This window comes from Dasypus novemcinctus, chromosome 5, assembly GCF_030445035.2.
Source record: "Dasypus novemcinctus isolate mDasNov1 chromosome 5, mDasNov1.1.hap2, whole genome shotgun sequence".
In the NCBI taxonomy this organism is placed as follows: Eukaryota; Metazoa; Chordata; class Mammalia; order Cingulata; family Dasypodidae; genus Dasypus; species Dasypus novemcinctus.
In genome coordinates, this window is record NC_080677.1 from 65,624,875 (window position 1) to 65,645,160 (window position 20,286).

General features: G+C 33.8%; 1 protein-coding gene across 16 annotated transcripts in view; it reads right to left on the minus strand.

The window, feature by feature from the left end:
- The window catches only part of RUNDC3B (RUN domain containing 3B), a 256,564-nt gene that overhangs the window by 84,895 nt on the left and 151,383 nt on the right, over nt 1-20,286 (minus strand). For 8 of the 16 annotated variants that reach the window (XM_058297049.2, XM_058297056.1, XM_058297053.1 and 5 more), the window contains 2 exons: nt 9,829-9,997; nt 4,015-4,172 (listed from right to left, as the gene is read on the minus strand). In XM_058297049.2, coding sequence (XP_058153032.1) covers nt 4,015-4,172; nt 9,829-9,997 — 327 coding nt within the window. The remainder of the gene's footprint in view (nt 1-4,014; nt 4,173-9,828; nt 9,998-20,286) is intronic. The other 8 variants (XM_058297060.1, XM_058297051.1, XM_058297057.2 and 5 more) reach the window with 1 other exon arrangement.

A 20,286-nucleotide genomic window follows, 5' to 3' on the forward strand; every position in this document is an offset into this window, starting at 1 on the left:
CTTTACTTTTACTCTTTAGAACATTCAGTTCCTTCACTAGGAAATCCTATAGGACACATTGCTATTGCTATAATTCTCAAACAGAAAAAATTCATTAGCTAACTAGAGAAAACTCCTGATTATGCATTTTACTGGTATTCAATATGACAAAACTGTTACAGTTTTGCACACTATTCTTTAGCTGTCTATTCCTTAGGTTTGCAATGAGTACTTTACAAAGAGTCATTTGAACTGCAGGTCATCTATCTGAGGTTGTAAACCTGAGAATGACAATGCCTCCCCCAAATATGACATTCTTTAAATAACAATGTGATTGATGAGCTCTATCTGTTTAATTCACTAGCTTGCAAGCCTCTTGTGAAAGTGAGTGTATCTTATTCTCTTTATACTCACCAACTTTCACAATCCCAAGGTCAAAGTATGCATTTAATAAATGCTTATGGAATAAAATCAAATTCAAAAATGAAGTTTTCCCACCAATTGGCATAAACACATATGACAATAAGTTTTAAAGAGCCAAACAGAATACATTTCATAATCTTGTGACAAATTTTCCATATATTTTCCCAAATGTATAATGCTTTAAGTTTGTTTATATTTATTTTAGTGAATAATGTTTAATGTATAAATAAATTATAGTTAAAAATAGTTCTTGGAATAAAATAAAATCAAGCTGTACCAGAGATTTCAATAAAACTATGAGAAGAGAAACCTAAAATAATGCTATATCTCCCAATGAAATGATAACATTATTCCTAATCATAATTGGAGATTTAGAATAATTTAATATTTAAAAACTCAACCAACCATAGACTTAATCATTGAAATGTACTCTTGCTAATCAATGCCTTATAAAATACTACAAATTAGTATTGAATCAAACATGTCAATGAGGAAAAGAATTACAGATAAAAGTATTACCCATTACATAGTAAATAATCATGCATGTCTTCCTCACATACATGGTATACACAAATGTATTCTAGGATTACAGATATTAATCCAACTGCCATTTAGAAATTAGAACTCAAAAGTACTTTTCTTGAAACTCAGGGCTAATCAATCAACTCCAAACTCAATGGAACTGTAGGATTTTAGCATGATAATTTAAAACATTTTTAATTTGCTACTTATCTTTCTGAGTGAATTTATTAACAGTTTTTTTTAAGGTTTCTATAAACCAAAATGGAGAAATAAACATTCTTTGAATGCCTTCTCTGTCTAATAATCATGATCAAGAAGGGAAATATTATCCCCATTTTATGGAGAAGGAAACTGAGGTTCCAGGAGATAATTTTATGACTGAGATCATAGCTAGCAAGTGTAGAGCCAGTATCTGAAAACAGTCTTGATTTGCAAGAAAGCTTCAAGATACTTCTGTATTACACCACACTAACTTGTGCTCTATTGTCAAAACTATAAAATGTTCAGATTTTATGACTATTCACAACATATAATCAAAGCATACTTTAATAGTAATTCAAAAATACATCTAACAGTTAAGAAATATATAAAAAGAATAAATTAAGTTACAAAGGAATTAAATATCCAAGAAAGAATAATCAGTACAATGTAAAAATAAATATTATATACCTCCTTTTCTATTTGTTAATACTTCTTTCCTGCACGTTTCCATTATACATTATAAATTTTAATCTTCTCAGAGTCACTTTTTTCTTCTCAGGATTAACAAAGGGAATTGCAGTGCCTACCCTCTTAGAATAGGCCTTCCTGACTAGGTAAAAATATCTTGGCAAGTTAAGAAGGAAAGTATATGTTCACTCTCCGCTATAACAGCAATTCTGCATTTTAAAGCTCAGTGGTTTGTGAGCATTCATAAAGGAATGTATCTTACTCTTCTGTTCAGTATTTTTGTACAAAGGAATCTTGTAAGATACCAATTTATACCCAGCTAGAGGCTGTAGTCAGGTTATATGAAAGTAAATCTTTCATCTCTAAACTCTTTTTTAAAAATAGTTTAATTCTGACTGGTGGCCTTAATTTTTATTTGTTGTCCTGGTAACAGCAAATTCTGTTTTATTAGAATTTAATTGTTTTAATTAGAATGTCCTTAAAGGTATTAAAAATAATTGTAAAGTTTCTGTGCAAAATCAAGAGGATTGAAGATACTACACTCCCTCCTTCTCCCACATGTTTAGAGGTATGATAAAAAACCATAACTTGGGTAGATGATTTTTTTCCAAACTAAAAAGTTTGAAAGATTATTCTTCTTTTGAATTATCAAAACCAAAATAAATGTGATTTATTCAAATTTAATTCTTCAAATGAAAACGTCTGTTAACAAAATTAAAACTGATTTTATAATTATTCTTAAAAAGAATTTAGACAACCTGCAAGTATTAGCTGTGAAAGTAAAATGAAATTATCTTAATCTTTAACTTTCAAAACAAAAAACCAGAAATCTCCATTGTTTGGCTTTTGATATTATTCTCCTTGCTTCTGTAAAAAGCTATGAATGGTATTAATCTGCCCCTCAATATGTAATGTTACATAAGACCAACCCTCTCTAAAATATCAGAAAAAAAGGAAATACAGTCACAATTTTTTTCATCAAGATTGAAATTTCTAGAAAACTTTAGATTTTTATATGCCTCAATAAACTCTTTCTTACTTAGACAAATCATCTTTTATATTTACATAGTCTCAAAGTTGCTCCTTGCAAATTAAATATTAGTTATGAAAAGTAAAAAAACAGTATTCAGAGCAGAAAAACACCTTAATTATATGATTAAAATTTATATCACTAATAAAGGGCAAACAGACAACATGTGCATCCAATGTGATATCCTGAGAAGTACAAAACACATTGTATCCATTCAAAAATGAATAATAACATCATTCTAATTATGAAGAAAGCGCAAACAAACCCAAAATGAGGGACATCCTATATAATTTACTAGCCTGTTATTTTTCAAAAATTTCAATCTCATGCAAAACAAAGATTAAGAAACTGTTCTAAGTTAAAGGTGACTGAAGAGACTGACAATTAAATGCAGTCTGGATTAGATCCTGGATTAGATCCTCTCCCAGAAAAATAAAAGCTGCAATAAGGACATTATTTGAACAATGGTGAAACTGTAATATGAATTATAGATAATATGAAAGTATTGAATAGATGTTAAATTTCTTAAATTAATAATAAGCTGTAGTTATATAAGAGATATCTTTATTCTTATGAAAGACACAATTAAGTATTAAAGGATAAAGGAGCACAACATATGTAACCTCTCAAGTGATTAAAAAATATTATATATGTGTCTATGCCAAGGAAGAGATTACAAGGCAAATGGGCCAAAATGTTGAAAATTGATGTATCTAAGAAAGGGCATATGGGAATTCTTTCTACTTTCCTTACAACTTCTCTGAAGTTTTGAAATTGTTTCAAAGTAAAATATTTTAAAATCATCTTTTAAGATTAAATATTAATGTGTGAAGATTTTCATCATAAAACAACTGATGAAAGTATGTTTCACAAAATGGTATGTCTAGTGTAAGTGCTCTGAATAGTGATAGGTGAAAGGAGCTATACCAGAATGTAGATAAATACATGGCTTTCTTCATCAAAAAAGTATAGCTTAGGAAAAATTAGCCAACTGTATTGAACTGTACTTAGTGATATTTTGGCACAACCAGGTAATAGTTTATACCTGGCTTGAGTAGTACTGGTCTAATACACTACTTTTTTGCAGCCAATTAATCCCTTTAAAATTATGCCTATGTATTTGGAAGAATATATGCCAAGTTACAGCAGTTAACGCTGAGTAGCATGACTGGTGAGAATTATTTTCTTCTTGTATTTTCTAGTCTTTCTGGAATGAGTGTGAATTTCTTTTGTAATAAGAACATCAAAAGTAAACTTAAAATAGAGTAAGTAAAAATAATTTGATCTAGTAGGAGGCAATCGGGTTTCTTGGAATTTGAATCCTGTCTGAAAATAATGATTTGTCTTATGTTTCCAGATTGCCTAAATTTTCCCAAAAGAGTCTCACTTACAGCTGATCTTGAAGCTCCACAATTATATATTCCAGTTGCTCCTTCTCCAGTTTATGGGCCAGATCAGAATCTTCAATCCTTTGAAGTAGTATTTTATTCTGGGAGACAGATTCAGACAGTTGGTTCTCTCGAAGTCTTAAGAGTTCTTCAAGATAACCCTGGAATTACAGTAGTGCCAGGATATAGCAACTGCAAATTTCTAATACATATCTTGAAGATAAAAGCTTTTCTTATTTATATTGTAATGAAAACAATTTCAAAGTATTAGTGATGAAACAGTAAAACACAACTGTTTCAAGATTAGAAAATTTTAACATGTTCTGTTATTTAAAGCTCTTCTCAAAAGTTTAATAAAATGTTTACAATTTAATGCAAAACTTAGTTAAAACATTGTTATTTATAAACTCCATAACAGTGGTAAATAATCTACAGTTTACTAGCTTCAAAATATAGACATAATTTCAGAATGACCAGTTAGAAAGTTGCTTCTATGTGATTATTTTTCAAAACACATAAACATTTTAGTATTAACACGTTAGTGAGAGGCTTGGAGAATGTCTAGTCTCATTTCATTTCTACCACTTATCATTTGTGTGTCATTGGGCAAGTTAGTTAACCTCTCTGGGCAAGTTTTCCCATCTAGAATAGTGGGAGCAAGAAGTGTATCTATGTGGGAGGATTAAATGAGTCAATATAGGTAGACTGCTTATTAAATGAGTCAATAAAGGTAAAAAGTGTCTGGTACATTGTATGCAATACAATTACTAGCTATTTTTATATTCAGACATATAATAGATATGAGAATTCTTGGATTGATCTTCTGCCTCTTAACCTTTTACTCATTTACTGTTTCTTTGTCTTTCTGTTCTCCGTTCTGGGAGACTTCAATGAATGCATCTTATAAATCTTATATTGAATTTCTGAATTTAGGAAATCATATTTTTAATTTCCAATGGCTCTTTCTTGTTTTCTGATTGTCTCCTTCTCATGGCATCCTATTCTTTTCTTTAGCTATAAAATGCTTTCAAATTCCTCTGAGGATATTAATTAGAATTTTTTCCTTAAAGTATGCTTCTATTGCATTATAGCTTATTTTATGCTGTGTCATTAACAGTTTAAGTTCAGATTTACGATGTATGTTTTTAGTAGCTATTAATATTCTCCCCCTCATTGAGCTTCATTTTCAAATTTTTCCTGGCTTCTAAAATATTTCTTTTTTTAATTTTTTTGACATTTTAATTTTTACAAAGAAAATATTTCATATATACAGACTTACAATAATCTATGAATACTTATAAACATTTGTAATTTAAAAGTACTCAACACCTAGATTAATTACCAATTACTCAAAAACTTTAGAGCACCTATAATGCCTCTAACAACCCCACCCCTCTGCCTCCTCTGCCAAGATAATATATCCTGAAATTTGTGTTTATCATCTCCATGGTTTTCCTTCTAATTTAACCAAAAATGTATGCCATCTAAACAGTATATTTAGTTTCGCTGGGTATTGTCTATATTATTTTGAAACTTGTTTTTTTTACCTACAGTGCATCCAGCTGTAGTTAATTCACATTCATTACTCCATGCTATTCCACTGTTATGAATATTGCACAGTTTATTATTCACTCTCCTATCAATGGCTATGTAGATTATTTTAGGCTTCACTTATTATAAACAATATTGCTGTAAACACTGAGTTACGTTTGCTGGTACACGTATCCAAGAGTTTCTAAAGGGGATTAGGAGTGGAATTGCCAGGTCATCATCCATACATATCTTCACACTAGATAATGCCAAATTCTTCTCCAAAGTTTTTATAGTAACCACATCCCCACCCAGGTATTATATTCACATGAGCTTCTATTAGTATAAAAGTTATACTAAATTCATAAAACTCATTGAAAAATATTCCTACTTCTTCTATTCTCAGGAACTGTCAGCATAATATAGGGATCATTATGCTGATGTTTGGAAAAGACCACCTCCAAAACCATGTAAGTCTGGGGACTGGAATGCTTATGTACAGATTTTAAACTACTTATGTAATTCATTTGGTGGTTATAGGTCTATCAATTTTGGTAATACTTATAAAATTCTTCGATCTTATAAGTTTTCTAGGTGTTGACATAAAATTGTCAAAAGTATTCTCCATTTTTGTTGTTGGGGTTATCTCTCCTGCATTTGTAGCTATGTCTCCCACTCCCTTTTCATTTTTAAAATTGTTTATCTGTGCCTTAAATTGTTTTTTTAATTTAATTATTCTTGCTAAGATTTGTCTATTTCATTTGTTTTTTGCAAATAATCAGCTTTTGACTTTGAACATTGCTTTTACTGTTTCATTAATATCATCTTAGTACTATATTCTTTTTTTTGAAGATTTTTTATTTTTTTCTCTCCCCTTTCTCTCCCCCCACCCCAGATGTCTGTTCTCTGTCTATTTGCTGCATGTTCTTCTTTGTCCGCTTCCGTTGTTGTCAGCGGCACAGGAACCTGTGTTTCTTTTTGTTGCATCATCTTGTTGTGTCAGCTCTCCGTGTGTGCGGTGCCATTCTTGGGCAGACTGCACTTTCTTTCGTGCTGGGTGGCTCTCCATACAGGGCGCACTCCTTGCGCATGGGGCTCCCCTATGCGGGGACACCCCTGCGGGGCACAGCACTCCTTGCACGCATCAGCACTGCACAAGGGCCAGCTCCACACAGGTCAAGGGGGCCCGGGGTTTGAACCGTGGACCGCCCTTGTGGTAGACGGATGCCCTAACCACTGGGCAAAGTCCGCTTCCCTATACTCTTTCTTGATTATTTATGAATATTTCCTAATTTTTTGACCCATAATTATTTATGGGTTTAAAAATTTTCCAGGAATGTGAGTGGTCCTGAAATTTTTGTACTGATATTGCACTGAGGTCAGTGTTGTATCATTTCTTCGATATTTGTGGACATTTTTTTTGTGACCTGGTATTCTCCGTAGTAATTGTATGGCTGGCCCATGTGTATTTGAAAAGAAAGCGTATTCTAATTGTTAGATATGCCATCTTGTATTTTTTAAATCAAGCTTACAAAATATATTATTCAACTTCACTATATCATTAGTAATTTCTATAAATTACTCTGAAAGACATGTTAAAATTTTCTACTATAATTATAGACATATCAGTTTCTCTTGGACACTCTATAAATTTTTGCTTCATATTTTCCAAGGCTACATTGTTAAATGCTCGTAAGTGCTGCATTTTTACCTTTCTGGTAAATTGTTACATTTTTTAAAAGGCAATGTCTATCTTTAGTTTTAATAATGCTTTCTGCCTTAATGTCTATGTGGAATGATAGTAATGTAGACTTCTTTGGTGTTTGCCTGTTACATCTTTATCCCCTTACTTTCATGTTTTTGTGTCATATTTTAGGTGTGTCTCTTACAAACAGAATATAGCTAAATTTTATTAATTTTTAAATAAATCTGGGAGTTTGTCTTAACTGGCAAGTTTATACCATTTAGTTTTATGGTGATGTTGACTTATTTGGCTATATTTAGATTTATTTCCACCACCTTATTTTGTGCTATTTGCCATTCTTTTTGTTGTTGTTGTTGTTGTGTTTATTATTATTTACCATTATTTTTTTCCTCATTTTCTCTCTTCTATCTCTTTTTAAGATTTATTTTATTTATTTCTCTCCCCTCCCCGCCCCCACTGTCTGCTCTCTGTGTCCATTCACTGTGTTCTTCTGTATCTGCTTGCATTGTCAGGCGGTACCCGGAAACTACATCTCTTTTTTTGTTGCGTCATCATGCTGAATCAGCTCTCCGTGTGTGCAGCGCCACTTCTGGGCAGGCTCTGTTTTTTTCACATGGGGCGGCTCTCCTTATGGGGTGCATACCTTGCACATGGGGCTCCTCCCCTATGTGGGGGCGCCCCTGAGTGGCATGGCACTCCTTGCTCATGGCAGCACTGTACGTGGGCCAGCCCACCACATGGGTCAGGAGGCCCTGGGTATCGAACCCTGGACCCTCTATATGGTAGACGGACCCTCTCTCAGTTGAGCCATGTCCACTTCCCTCCCTTCTATTTCTTATTTCTTTTCCTTCCTACTACTAGTTTGGAAGTTAATTGCATCTACTAAGGATAACTGTGGGAAAAGGCAAGCATATTAAAAATATCTCTACCCTCCTTGGATATAATATGAAAACCTCAAAAGGCTTTACCTTCAACTATCCTTTCACCCTTTCTCATATTGTTAACCAGTGTTCTATTTCTACTTTGCTTTCTTACACCCAATGATGGGCTATAGCCAGCTTGTACAGGCTCTTGAAAGCTGAATGTTAAATTTTCAGAAATTTTGTGACTCAGTTGTTAAACACTGCTATTATTAAAAATTAAATTATATTAAGTAAATCATATAAAAACATAACAACCACTCAAAACTTTGCCCTTCCTACTTATTTTACCATATTTTACTATTACTTATGTTCTTAAGATCATTTACATCTACTGCATCTCTGTGGTAGAAATATTATATAATGGTGTGCTACTGTGCATCCCTTCCCAATTCTACATTCAGTGATGTCACATTGGTAAGTTAAACTGAGCTTGGTAGGAGTATTTACCCCGTAAACTGGCATATACTACAAATCTAGGCTCCTTCCCACATGCCCTCTGAGAAAGTCAGGTAAACAAACCAACACATCACTGCCACCCTCTCTTGGTTATTATTATTGCTATTGTTTTATGCAGTCAAGATTTATTTATCAATTTCTTTGCTCACTCAGCCATCTTGCATCTCACTCCTCCCTTCTAGGTTTCAGTCTCTATTTTGAATGACAGTGGGCCTAACCTGCTGTCTCCATGTTGGTATTAAAATACAAGTAGCTGGGTTAAATACCTCACCCCAACCTCTAGGCCTACAAGCCACATTAACTCAGGCACTTATTCCTCTTCTTTTCAGGTCCCTCTAAGTTCCTGGTTCCTAGTGACTTCCTTTTCTTTGAGAACTCCACCCTAAATGAAACTTTTTTAAACTGTATTTTACCAAGCATTTCCAGATTTTGCAATGGAAAGGTTTTCAGATTACCTTAGTCTACCTTCTTGCTAGTTCTAGATGTCTCCTTTAATAGAGTACTAAAATTTTCTTCATATAGATTATAAACATTTTGTTGATATAAGTGGGATATTTTTCTTTATATTTTTAATATAAAAATTGTATATAGGAAATCTACTCATATTTGTAAATGTACATTGTAACTTTTTTCTCTAGTGACTTTTTTATTTTTCCCATATTTCTAAAGCTAATTCCACTTGGCTTTCCCTCCTATATTCCACCTATGAATAATGATAAGTTAGAAGGAAGGGTAGACAGGAAAATGAGGTAATACTGTAAAAAGAAGAAGTTACGATCTCCTCAAGGAATGGAGTTTGTTTTTCATTCCATTATATAATCCATATGCCTAGAATAATGTTTAACACAAAAGAGTTGCTGGAATACCCAATTGAAAAACACATAAAACAGACATATAGGGAATGTGCTATATTTTCACAAATCATAATCTTTCATAAAATTAATCTTAGAGACCAAAATTGTAAATACAAAACAAAACCGCTTACAGGAGAATAAATACCTTATTTTAATAGAAACAAGAAATTTGAAAAAGTTAAAATTTTATTCTAAAACTGTGCATGCTTTTTAATTAAGAGGAGGACAGTTCAAGAACAGATCGTAAGAATAAATAAATAATTTTGTTCAGTTAGAAATCTGTGGGCAGTGATAGTCTAGAGGTAATAATTAGAATTGAATGAAAAGAATTCTGATAATTGATAAATACCTTCTGTTCCAAGGTAAGTTGATACTTTTGTTTAACTCTCTTGCATTTGTTGAACCAACTATTTTCATCCATGATGAAAGGCGGTCCAACATTCTCTGGAGTGCTGCTTTCACTGCCACTGCTTCCCAATGTCCTCAGCTCTTCCTCATCACTGCTGATACTATCAGAACTGGGAAGATGAAAATTTTTAAAAGAAATAAAACATATATTCCAATTTGATTTTTAAGAAAAAACTTCTGTGTTTGCAAGTTAAGGTGAGGAAACTTCAAATATAATTAGTACTTCATTATAATAATAATAAATGATACAATAAAGACTTTAGCTCTTTAAAAACGGCAAGCTAGCCAGGACTATTGACTTCCTCTCTCAAAACCAAGCCTAGAAATGCTACCGAAATTCAAGTGAGTTTCACAAATCTAAGGAATTAATATTAAAAATACCCTATGGAATAATAAAAAGCATTCCAGAGAATAGAACGAAAAACTCCAGATGTGCTGAGAAGAGCTTTCTAGTTGGGTTCCTTTCACTGCCTTAAGGCTGATCACAGACTATCTGATCTCCACTGTAACACCAGCCTAATGCCAGTGAGATATAACATCAGGCTTGTCCTCAAGCTCAGCTCAGTTTTGGAAAGGAGAAGAGAACAACAAGGGCAGAACTCATCACTTCTAAGCATTTCCTATAGAAGAAAAAAGAGTGAGAGGCAGAGAAGAAACAAAGAGAACATCATCACAATCCATATCTAAGATTCCACACTGCATCAATATGTCTGATGGGCATGGATTAAGGGGTAGGAGATGAAGCAGAGAAATTAAATGGAGATAGAATTGTACTAAAATGACTGATTTAGTAAAAGGACATAGGTGTTAATACACCAGAAAAAGTAACAGGGAAAGTAAATTTAAAATAAGAACAGTGACGTTAATATCTAAGAAATAGAAGCAAAAAAAAAAAAAAAAAAAAAAAAGTCTACATTATACAGCCTTCAATGTATTAAAAGAAACTTTAAAAATAATATGGAAAAAATACTCTAATACAAACATAATTTTAAAAAGCTTCAATGGGATAAACTCAACTATCAAAAGCCAGATGCTCAGTTTTGATTAAGACAAATAAGGTTATACTATAAGATGTCTACAGGAATCACATGATGCAGAAAAATTAAAACAAAATAAATAAATGGAAAATACACACAAAAAATATGAACCTAAAGAAACCATATCAGAAACTATAATATCATAGATCAACATAGATATAATAGTGGAAAACATGAGGATCAAAGAAAGACATTATTTCATTCCCTTGTGATCTATGTTTGCATCCTTGTGGACTCCTGTACCTAGAGTCCAGAAAGTTGCAAATTTGAATCAGAGACCTCTACATAAAGGAGATTTCTCAGTTGCTGATATGGAAAACAAATACTGAAAAAATTTGTTTGCCACAGTCATGGCTTTGTGTGGACTAGAGAAAAGAGAGCAGTGGCTAATGATAAAGTTCTAGCTCTGAAAAACAAACAGAATATCTGAAAAAACAATTGAAATTAAAAACTAAAGGAGTTAGCTAAAAAAGCAGATTTGATTCAACTGAAGACAGAATTACTAAACTAGAAGATAGATATGAATAAATTATAATGTTTACTAAAATTTTTTTCAAAATGTTAAGATAAAATAAGTCCCAAAGCTGGAAAATATATCCAGCAAAATTTTATCCCAGAAGAAGGACGATAATAGATAGATTTTCAGGAAACTTAAAAATTGAGAGCTGTACCAACAAATCCTTACTAACATAACTTTCAATGCACACACTTCAGGAAGAAGGAAAGTAATCCAATAAGAAGCGCTATTTTCTAAGAAGAAACATTAGCAAATAGTATGATAAATTTATGGATAAACCTTTTAAACAATATTGAGACTATGAAACATAACAATTGTTCCAACTTGATGGAATTAAAAAATAATAAATGACCTAAAATTCTGGCAGCAATTGAATATAATAAATGTAAATAATAGAATGTATTTGGATTCTCATTTACTTGAGTAGATGGCAAAGATATTAATTTTAAACTTCATTCAATTTTAAATATTCATATAAAATTAATGGAGTATATATTTGTAACTTCTAAACTAGCAAACTAAATTTGGGTAAAAATAAATTAATAAAAGAGGACAAGTGAGAACAGAAATGGTAGAAAAAGAAATGCAAAGAAATAAGATATTTAAAAAACAGTTAAAAGACAATCTATTATTTGATTGTTAAAAATCTAATTATGTATATTTTTAAAAGACATATTTAAAACCATAAGGACAGAGAGAGAGAGAGGTTGAAATCACCATGTTTCTTAAATTCCCAGGATACATTTTTTCATATATCATTATTTCTGAAATCAGGAGACAGCTTACAATTGACAACATCTTATTACTGCTGTCAAGCAATTTTTTTCCATTTTAATGTCTCTGTATTGAGATGGACTCAATGAAACTCATGTCAGATTAGAGGAAATATGGAAAAAAGAAATGAAAAGAATATCCTAAAAAAATACTGACAAAAGCAAACTGGTTTGATTGTATTAATATCAGGAAAAAATGGACTTTAAGGGATAAAAAGATTGCTATATTTATTAAATTGATGGCAATATAAGGGATTCTAAACTTGTGTTCAACTAATAATGTGGTTTCAGTATGTAGAGAGCAAAAATTAAATGAACCACAAGGAAAATTAGACAAATTGAAGTTTACAGTGAAAGAATTAAATACACTAGGCGACGGATTTGGCCCAGTGGTTAGGGCGTCCGTCTACCACATGGGAGGTCCGCAGGTAAAACCCCGGGGCCTCCTTGATCCACGTGGAGCTGGCCCATGCGCAGTGCTGATGTGTGCAAGGAGTACCATGCCACGCAGAGGTGTCCCCCGAGTAGGGGAGCCCCACGCGCAAGGAGTGCTCCCTGTAAGGAGAGCCGCCCAGCGCGAAAGAAAGTACAGCCTGCCCAGGAAGGGTGCTGCACACACAGAAAGCTGACATAACATGATAATGCAACAAAAAGAAACACAGATTCCTGTGCCGCTGACAACAGAAGTGGACAAATAAGACGCAGCAAATAGACACAGAGAACAGAAAACCGGGGTGAGGGGGGAAGGGGAGAGAAATAAATTAATGAAAGAAAAAAAAAAGAAATACACTATCTCAGCATTTTAAAAGATTAAGCAGATAAAATATAGAAAGGATATAGAAAGTATTAGAATAAAACCACTGACAAACCTAATCTAATGAGTATAGGACCTAATCATTGGAAAACTTCCCAATTCTTGACTATTTTTTTAACAAATTTCAAGGAAATAATTTTATGTACACCACATTCTCTAACCACAAACAATATCCAAAGCCTTGAAAATACTTGAAAATTCAAAATTACATTTCTACAAATAAAAGCAAAACAAAAGAATTTAAAAATTACATTTTAAAATATTCTTGGTCAAAGGGAAATTATAATGTAAATTATACTTAAAACTGAACTAAAACAATCAAAATAACAGCATATGTAGCTAGGGTATTACTTTTCAAGGGCTATTTATTGACTTAATATCTATTATGAACAGGAGGGAATTTAAGCATTGGAAATGAAAAGATCATCATAAACCCAAAGAAAAACTAAACAGAAATAAATAATACATATAAAAATGACACTTAATGAATTTAAAGGCAATGATTCAACAGACGATCAACAAAGAAAAAATACTTTAAAGATACTAAAGAAATTGGATTTCCAGAAAGAGGAAGGATTAGAGAGGCTCAGGACAACTTTTGTGTACATAGATAGAAGAAGGAAGAAACTGTACTGATCTATGGTTTAGGATACCACGGGAAGGCTGGATACCACGGGAAGGCTGGATACCACACAGAAAAGAGGGGCAAAGAAAAGGAGAATCAGCAGGGAAGATACATGTCTAAATCGGCAGCCTCAGCTGCTGGTGCCCTTTGCCCATCCTCAGAGCAGAGAGCAGAGGGACCCCCAACCCCTGGGGTCACAGGGGTCCACTTCCCTAGAAAAGGGGAGAGATGAAGAACTCAGCCTACTGCTGATCTGGCTTTTGACCAGCCAACTTGGTTTGTGACATTCCATGGGTTGCATCCTTCCAGGCCAGGCAGGGCTGCAACATGGTTTTTCCTGGGAGCCAGCAGGAAACTAAAGAGAACCTGCCTTCTTAAACATCCATACTGACCTGGACTGGTTGCTGAGTGGAGATTTATTTCCTCCCTGGGAAAAGGGAGGCACAGTGCAGCTAGCGAAAGGAGGAGAGCAGCTTCTGAGCAAGCTTGATTTCCCCTCAGGAAATTCTCAGGACCATTGATTCTACATGTCCTGCCCATACAGGATTCCATGGTACACACTCCCCCTAGGGTCTGAGTGGAGAGGTCTGCCAAAGGGTGCTATCTGCTGTCAGACAGGAAAGTACATGCAAAGAAGGAAATAGTAAATTTTAAAAAGAGGCTTTTTGATACTTTTACTGCCCATCTCACTAAGGTCCATGGAAACTGGTCTACTGGGTCCATGGCCCTGGTTTGAACAGTTAAACAGGGACAATACTAAAGATGAAGAACAAGTGAAATCAAGAATCAAAGACAGGTTGTACCACACACCCACACAACATTAAATCCTTAGACAAGAGGGAGAACTATCAGTAAACTGCCATACTAAGAAAAAGGAAGCCATAGTAAGCCATACTAAGCCAAAATAAGAAAAAGGGATATATGGCTAAGGTAAAGGAACAAGTCAAGCTCCAGGCAAGATACAAGATTTGAAACAACAAATCAATAATGTTCATACTAATCTCTGAAATAAAATGAAGGAATTTAAGGACAACATGACTAATGAGATTAAAAAAAAAAATTAAAGATGACACTAGGCAAACACAAAGAAGAATTTGCGAGCTTGAACAGAAAAATGACAGAATTTATGGGAAAGACACAATAGGCAAAATTAAAAATGCACTAGAGGCCTACAACAACTATTTGAAATCACAGAAGAAATAATCAGTGATATAGAAGACAGAACAGCTAATCTTGAAAAAAGAGAAGAGCAGAGAGGGAAAAGAATGGGAAAATTGAGCAGGGGTGCAATGATAGCATGAAGTGCAGCAACAAACATGTCATGGGAATTCCAGACAGAGAATAGAAGGGGAAAGGGGCAGAAAGAGTATTTGAGGAAATAATGGCCAAAAATGTCCCAATTCTCATGAAAGTCATGAATATACATGTTAAAGAAGCACAGTGGACTCCAATCAAAATAAATCCAAATAGACCTACTCCAAGACACATACTATTCAGAATGTCAACTGCCAAAGAGAAAATTCTGAAAGCACCAAGGAGAAATGAAATATCACGTATAATGCATGTCCAGTAAGACAGTATGGATTTCTTATCAGACAACATGGAGACAAGAAGACAGTGGTATGATATGATTAAAGATTTATTTATTTTTTATTTCTCTCCCATCTGCCCCCCCCCCCCAGTTATCTGTTCTCTGTGTCCATTGGCTGTGTAGTCTTCTGTGACTGTTTCTATCCTTATCAGTGGCACCAGGAATCTGTTTCTTTTTGTTGCATCATCTTTGCTGTGTCAGCTCTCTGTGTCTGCGGCACCATTCTTGGGCAGGCTGCACTTTCTTTTGTGCTGGGCAGCTCTCCTTACGGGGTGCACTCCTTGTGCGTGGGGCTCCCCTACGCGGGGTACACCGCTGTGTGACACAGCACTCCTTGCACACATCAGCACTGCGCAGGGTCCAGCTCCACATGGGTCAAGGAGGCCCGGGGTTTGAACCACGGACCTCCCATGTGGTAGGTGGACACCCTATCCATTGGGCCAAGTCCACTTCCCGGTATGATACGATTAAGATACTGAAAGAGAAAAACTGCCAGCAAAGAAATCAGCAAAACTGTCCTTCAAATATGAAGGTGAGTTTAAATTATTCACAGATAAACAGAAACTAAGAGAGATCATAAGCAAGAACCTTGTTCTGCAGGTAATACTAAAAGGAGTTATGCAGCCTGAAAGGAAAAGACAGGACTAGAGAGAGGTTTAGAGGAAGGTACAGAAATAGAGATTATCAGAAAGAATAATCAAAAGGGTAAAAAGACAGACAAAGATGCCTACTGTTACCACTGTTATTAACATTGTGCTAGAAGTTCTAGCTAGATGAATTAGGCGAGAAAAAGAAAAGGCATCTAAATTAGAAAAGAAAAAGTAAAAGTGTCACTATTTATATACATGATATTATATTTTAAAAGTTCCAAAATATTTATGACAAAGCTACTAGAGTTAATAAATGAATTCAGCAAAGTGGCAAGATACAAATCAACACAAGAAATTAGTAGTATTTCCAGTTACTGATTATGAACAATCTGAAGAAGAACTCAAGAAAAAAAATCCATTTATAATAGCAACAGATAGACTCCAATATCTAGGAATAAACTTAACCAGGGATGTAAAGGACGTTTATTCAGAAAACTACAAAACACTGCAAAAAGAAATCAAAGAAGACCTAAAAATACTAAAAAAATTAACAAAAATTTGGCAAGAATGATCAAGAAAAAAAGCACAAATAAAAATAATGAACACAAAAAGTAACAACCATAGATACATAAGTGATTTCAGGCATTTTGCATAAATTTTTGAAAATTTTAATGAAACAGAATTTACCAATACGAAATCCATAAGAAACATAAATTGGAATGCTCATCTGAATAAAGATCAAATAAAAGCATTAATTTGAAACTAAAAAAAAGAAGAGTAAACCAAACTTAAAGTAAGCAGAAGGGCATAATAAAGATTAGAGTGAAGATAAATGAAATAGAAAAGAAAAAATCAAGAGAAAGAATCAACAAAACCAAAATTTCATTCTTCAAAAAGACCAATAAGATTACAAACAAACAAAAAAAGTGAGAGGACACAAATAACAAAAATCTGAACTAAAAGGGGGTACATTTTGGACAATTTCACACCTAATAAATAGATAATTGAATGAAAAGGCCAAATTCCTAGAAACAAAAATTTCCTAAATGGACTCAAGAAGAAACAGACAATCTCAAAAGACCAGTAGAAAAGATTACACTAGTAATTAAAAAACTTCCCAAGAAAGAAAAGTTGAGGGCCAGATGGCAAGTCTAATATTCAAAGAACTAACACCAATCCTTCTCAAACTGTTCCAAAAAATTGAAGGGAGAGTATACTATGTAACTCATTCTGTAAGGCCAACATTACCCTGACACCAAAGCAAATAAAGATATCACAAGAAAAGAAAATTACAGACCAATATCCTTTATGATGACAGATGCAAAAATCCTCAAAAAAAACAAGCAAATCTAACAACATATTGAAAGGATTATATACCATGACCATGTGGGATTTATATCAGAAATGCCAGGGTGATTCAACATAAGAAAAATCCATCAATATAATACACAATTAACATAATGAAGGGGGAAAAAAACCACAAGATCTTTTCAATTGATGCAAAAAAGGCATGTGACAAAATTCAGCACCATTTCTTGATTGAAACACTCCAAAGCCTAGGAATAGAAGGAACTTTCCTCAACATGATAAAGTGAATTTATGAAAAGCCCAGACCTTACTTCAGAACACTCAATAGCAAAACACTCCCTGTAAGGTAAAGAGCAAGACAAGGATGCTTGCTTTTACCACTGCTATCCAACATTGTACTGGAAGTTGTAGCCAGAGGAAATGGGAAAGAAATAGATACAAAAGTCATCCAAAATTGAATGAAGTAAAATTATGTCTATTTGTAGATAATGTGATCCTATATACAGAAAATCTCAAGGAAGTTACTAGAAGATCTTATGAACAAATTTAGCAAAGTAGCAGGGTAAAAGATCAAAACACAAAATTCAGTTGTGTTTCTTTTCCAAAAAAATTTTTTTTATTAGAGAAGTTGTGAACTTACAAACCAATCATGTACATGTGTGGAATTCCATTCAACACTCCTCCACCATCACACTACATTGTTGTGCAACATCTGTTACATACTATGAGATAATATCAACAGACTACTACCACTAACTATGGTCGATAGAATACATAAGGTATATATTTTTCGACACTCTCTTATTATTAACAGAGTACCTATTTGGCATTGATGCAAGAATATTACATTATTGCTGTTAACTATAGTCCATAGGTTACATTAATTTTATTTTTCCCATGCTTCTCCACATTACCACCTTGCAATAGTGAAGTATATTTGTTCTAATTCATAGAAGGATATTCTTATATTTATTCTATTAAGCACAATTCCCAACCACCTCTGGGTTCTCTATGTTATTCAGTCTCCAGCTTTCTTTCAACTAACACTTACATACCTAGACTACCCTTTTCAGCCACAATCCCATTTATAAACCAGCTGTGTTAGTTCTACTCACTATAATCTGTTACCATCAACTCAGTCCATTCCATCAACTCAGTCCATTTCCCTATTTTTACAGTCAAGTTAAAACTTCTACATACATTAAGTATCAGTACCCATTCTTGGGGCTCCTCCTTTTTCCTAATAACCTATATTCCAGATTTTAACTCCATGCATTTAGTCTTTGTATTTAGTTCATACTCCTGAAACATACAATATTTGTCCTTTTGTGTCTGGCTTATTTCCCTTAGCATAATGTCTTCAAGTTTTATTCATTTTATCATCTATGTCCTAATTTCATATTTTCTAACAGCAGCATAGTATTCCATCTTATGTATACACCACATTTTGTTTATCCATTCATCAGTTGATGGACACTTTGGTTGTTTCCATCCTTTGGCAATTGTGATTAACACCACTATGAACATCAGTGTACAAATGTCTATTTGTAACACAGTTTTCAGATCTTCTGCATATGTTCTGAGTAGAGTTAATTGTTGGGTCATATGGCAGTTCTGTATTTAGCTACCTGAAGAACCACCAAACTCTCTTCCACAAGGCTGCACCATTACATTCTGACCAACAGTGTATGAGCATTCCTATTTCTCCACATCCTCGCCATCACCTGTAGTTTTCTGTTTTTTAAAATAATGGCTGTTTTGTGTGGTGTGAGATGATGTCTCATTGTCATTTGATTTGCATTTCCCTAATCGCTAGTGATGTTGAACATTTTTTTATGTGCTTTTTGGCCATGTGTATGTCCTCTTTGGAGAAATATCTATTTAAGTCTTTTGCCCATTTTTTAATTGGATGATTTGCTCTTTTTTAGATGAGTTGTATGCTCTCTTTATACAGCAGGGAAATCAAACCCCTATCAGGTATGTGGTTTCCAAATATTTTCTCCCATTGATTGGGCTGCCTTTCAACCTTCTTGATGAAGTCCTTTGAAGCACAAAAGTGTTTAAGTTTGAGGAGATCCCATTTTGCTCATGCTTTTGGTGCAAAGTTTAAGAAACCACCACATACCACAGGTCTTCAATGTTTCCCTATATTTTCTTCTAGGAGCTTTATGGGTCTAGCTTTTCTATTTAGGTCCTTCATCCATTATGAGTTAATTTTTGTATAAGGTGTAAGATAGGGGTCATCTTTCTTTCATTTACTATAGATATCCTGTTCTCCCAGCACCATTTGTTGAACAGACTGTTCTTACTAAGCTGGGTGGGCTTGACAGGCTAGTCAAAAATCACTTGACCATAGATGTGAGGGTCTGTTTCTGAACCATTAATTTGGTTCCACTGGCCTATGTGTCTACCTTTATGCCAGTGTCATGCTGTTTTTGTTTGTTGTTGTTGTTGTTGTTTTTAACCACTGGAGCTAGGTAATATGATATAAAGTTGCAAAGTGAGAGCCCTCCAACCTCACACCTCCTTTTTAAGATGTTTTCGGCTATTCAGGGCCCCTTCACCTTCCAAATAAATTTGGTAATTGTGTTTTCCATTTATTTGAAAATGATGGTGGAATTTTTATCAGGATTGCATTGAATCTATATATTAATTTGGGGAAAACTGACATCGTAACAATATTTTGTCTTTGAATTCGTGAGCACAGAATGTTCTTCCATTTATATAGGTCTTTTTAAAATTTCTTTTTAGCAATGCATTGTAGTTTTCTGACTACAAGTGCTTTACATTCTTGGTTAAGTTTATTCCTAAATATTTGATTCCTTTAGATGCTACTGTAAGTGGAATTTTTAAAAATTTCCTCCTCAAATTGTACATTACTAGTGTATAGAAACACTACTGATTTTTGCATATTGATCTACTGTCCTTCCACTCTGCTGAAATCATTTATTAACTCTAGTGGCTTTCCTGTAGATTTTTGGGGGACTTTCTAGGTATAGGATCATATCATTTGCAAATAGCAAAAATTTTACGTCTTCCTTTCAGATCTGGATAATGCTTATTCTCCTTGCCTGATTGCTCTACATAGAATCTCTACCACTATACTGAACAACAGTGGTGATGGTGGGCATCCTTGTCTTGTTC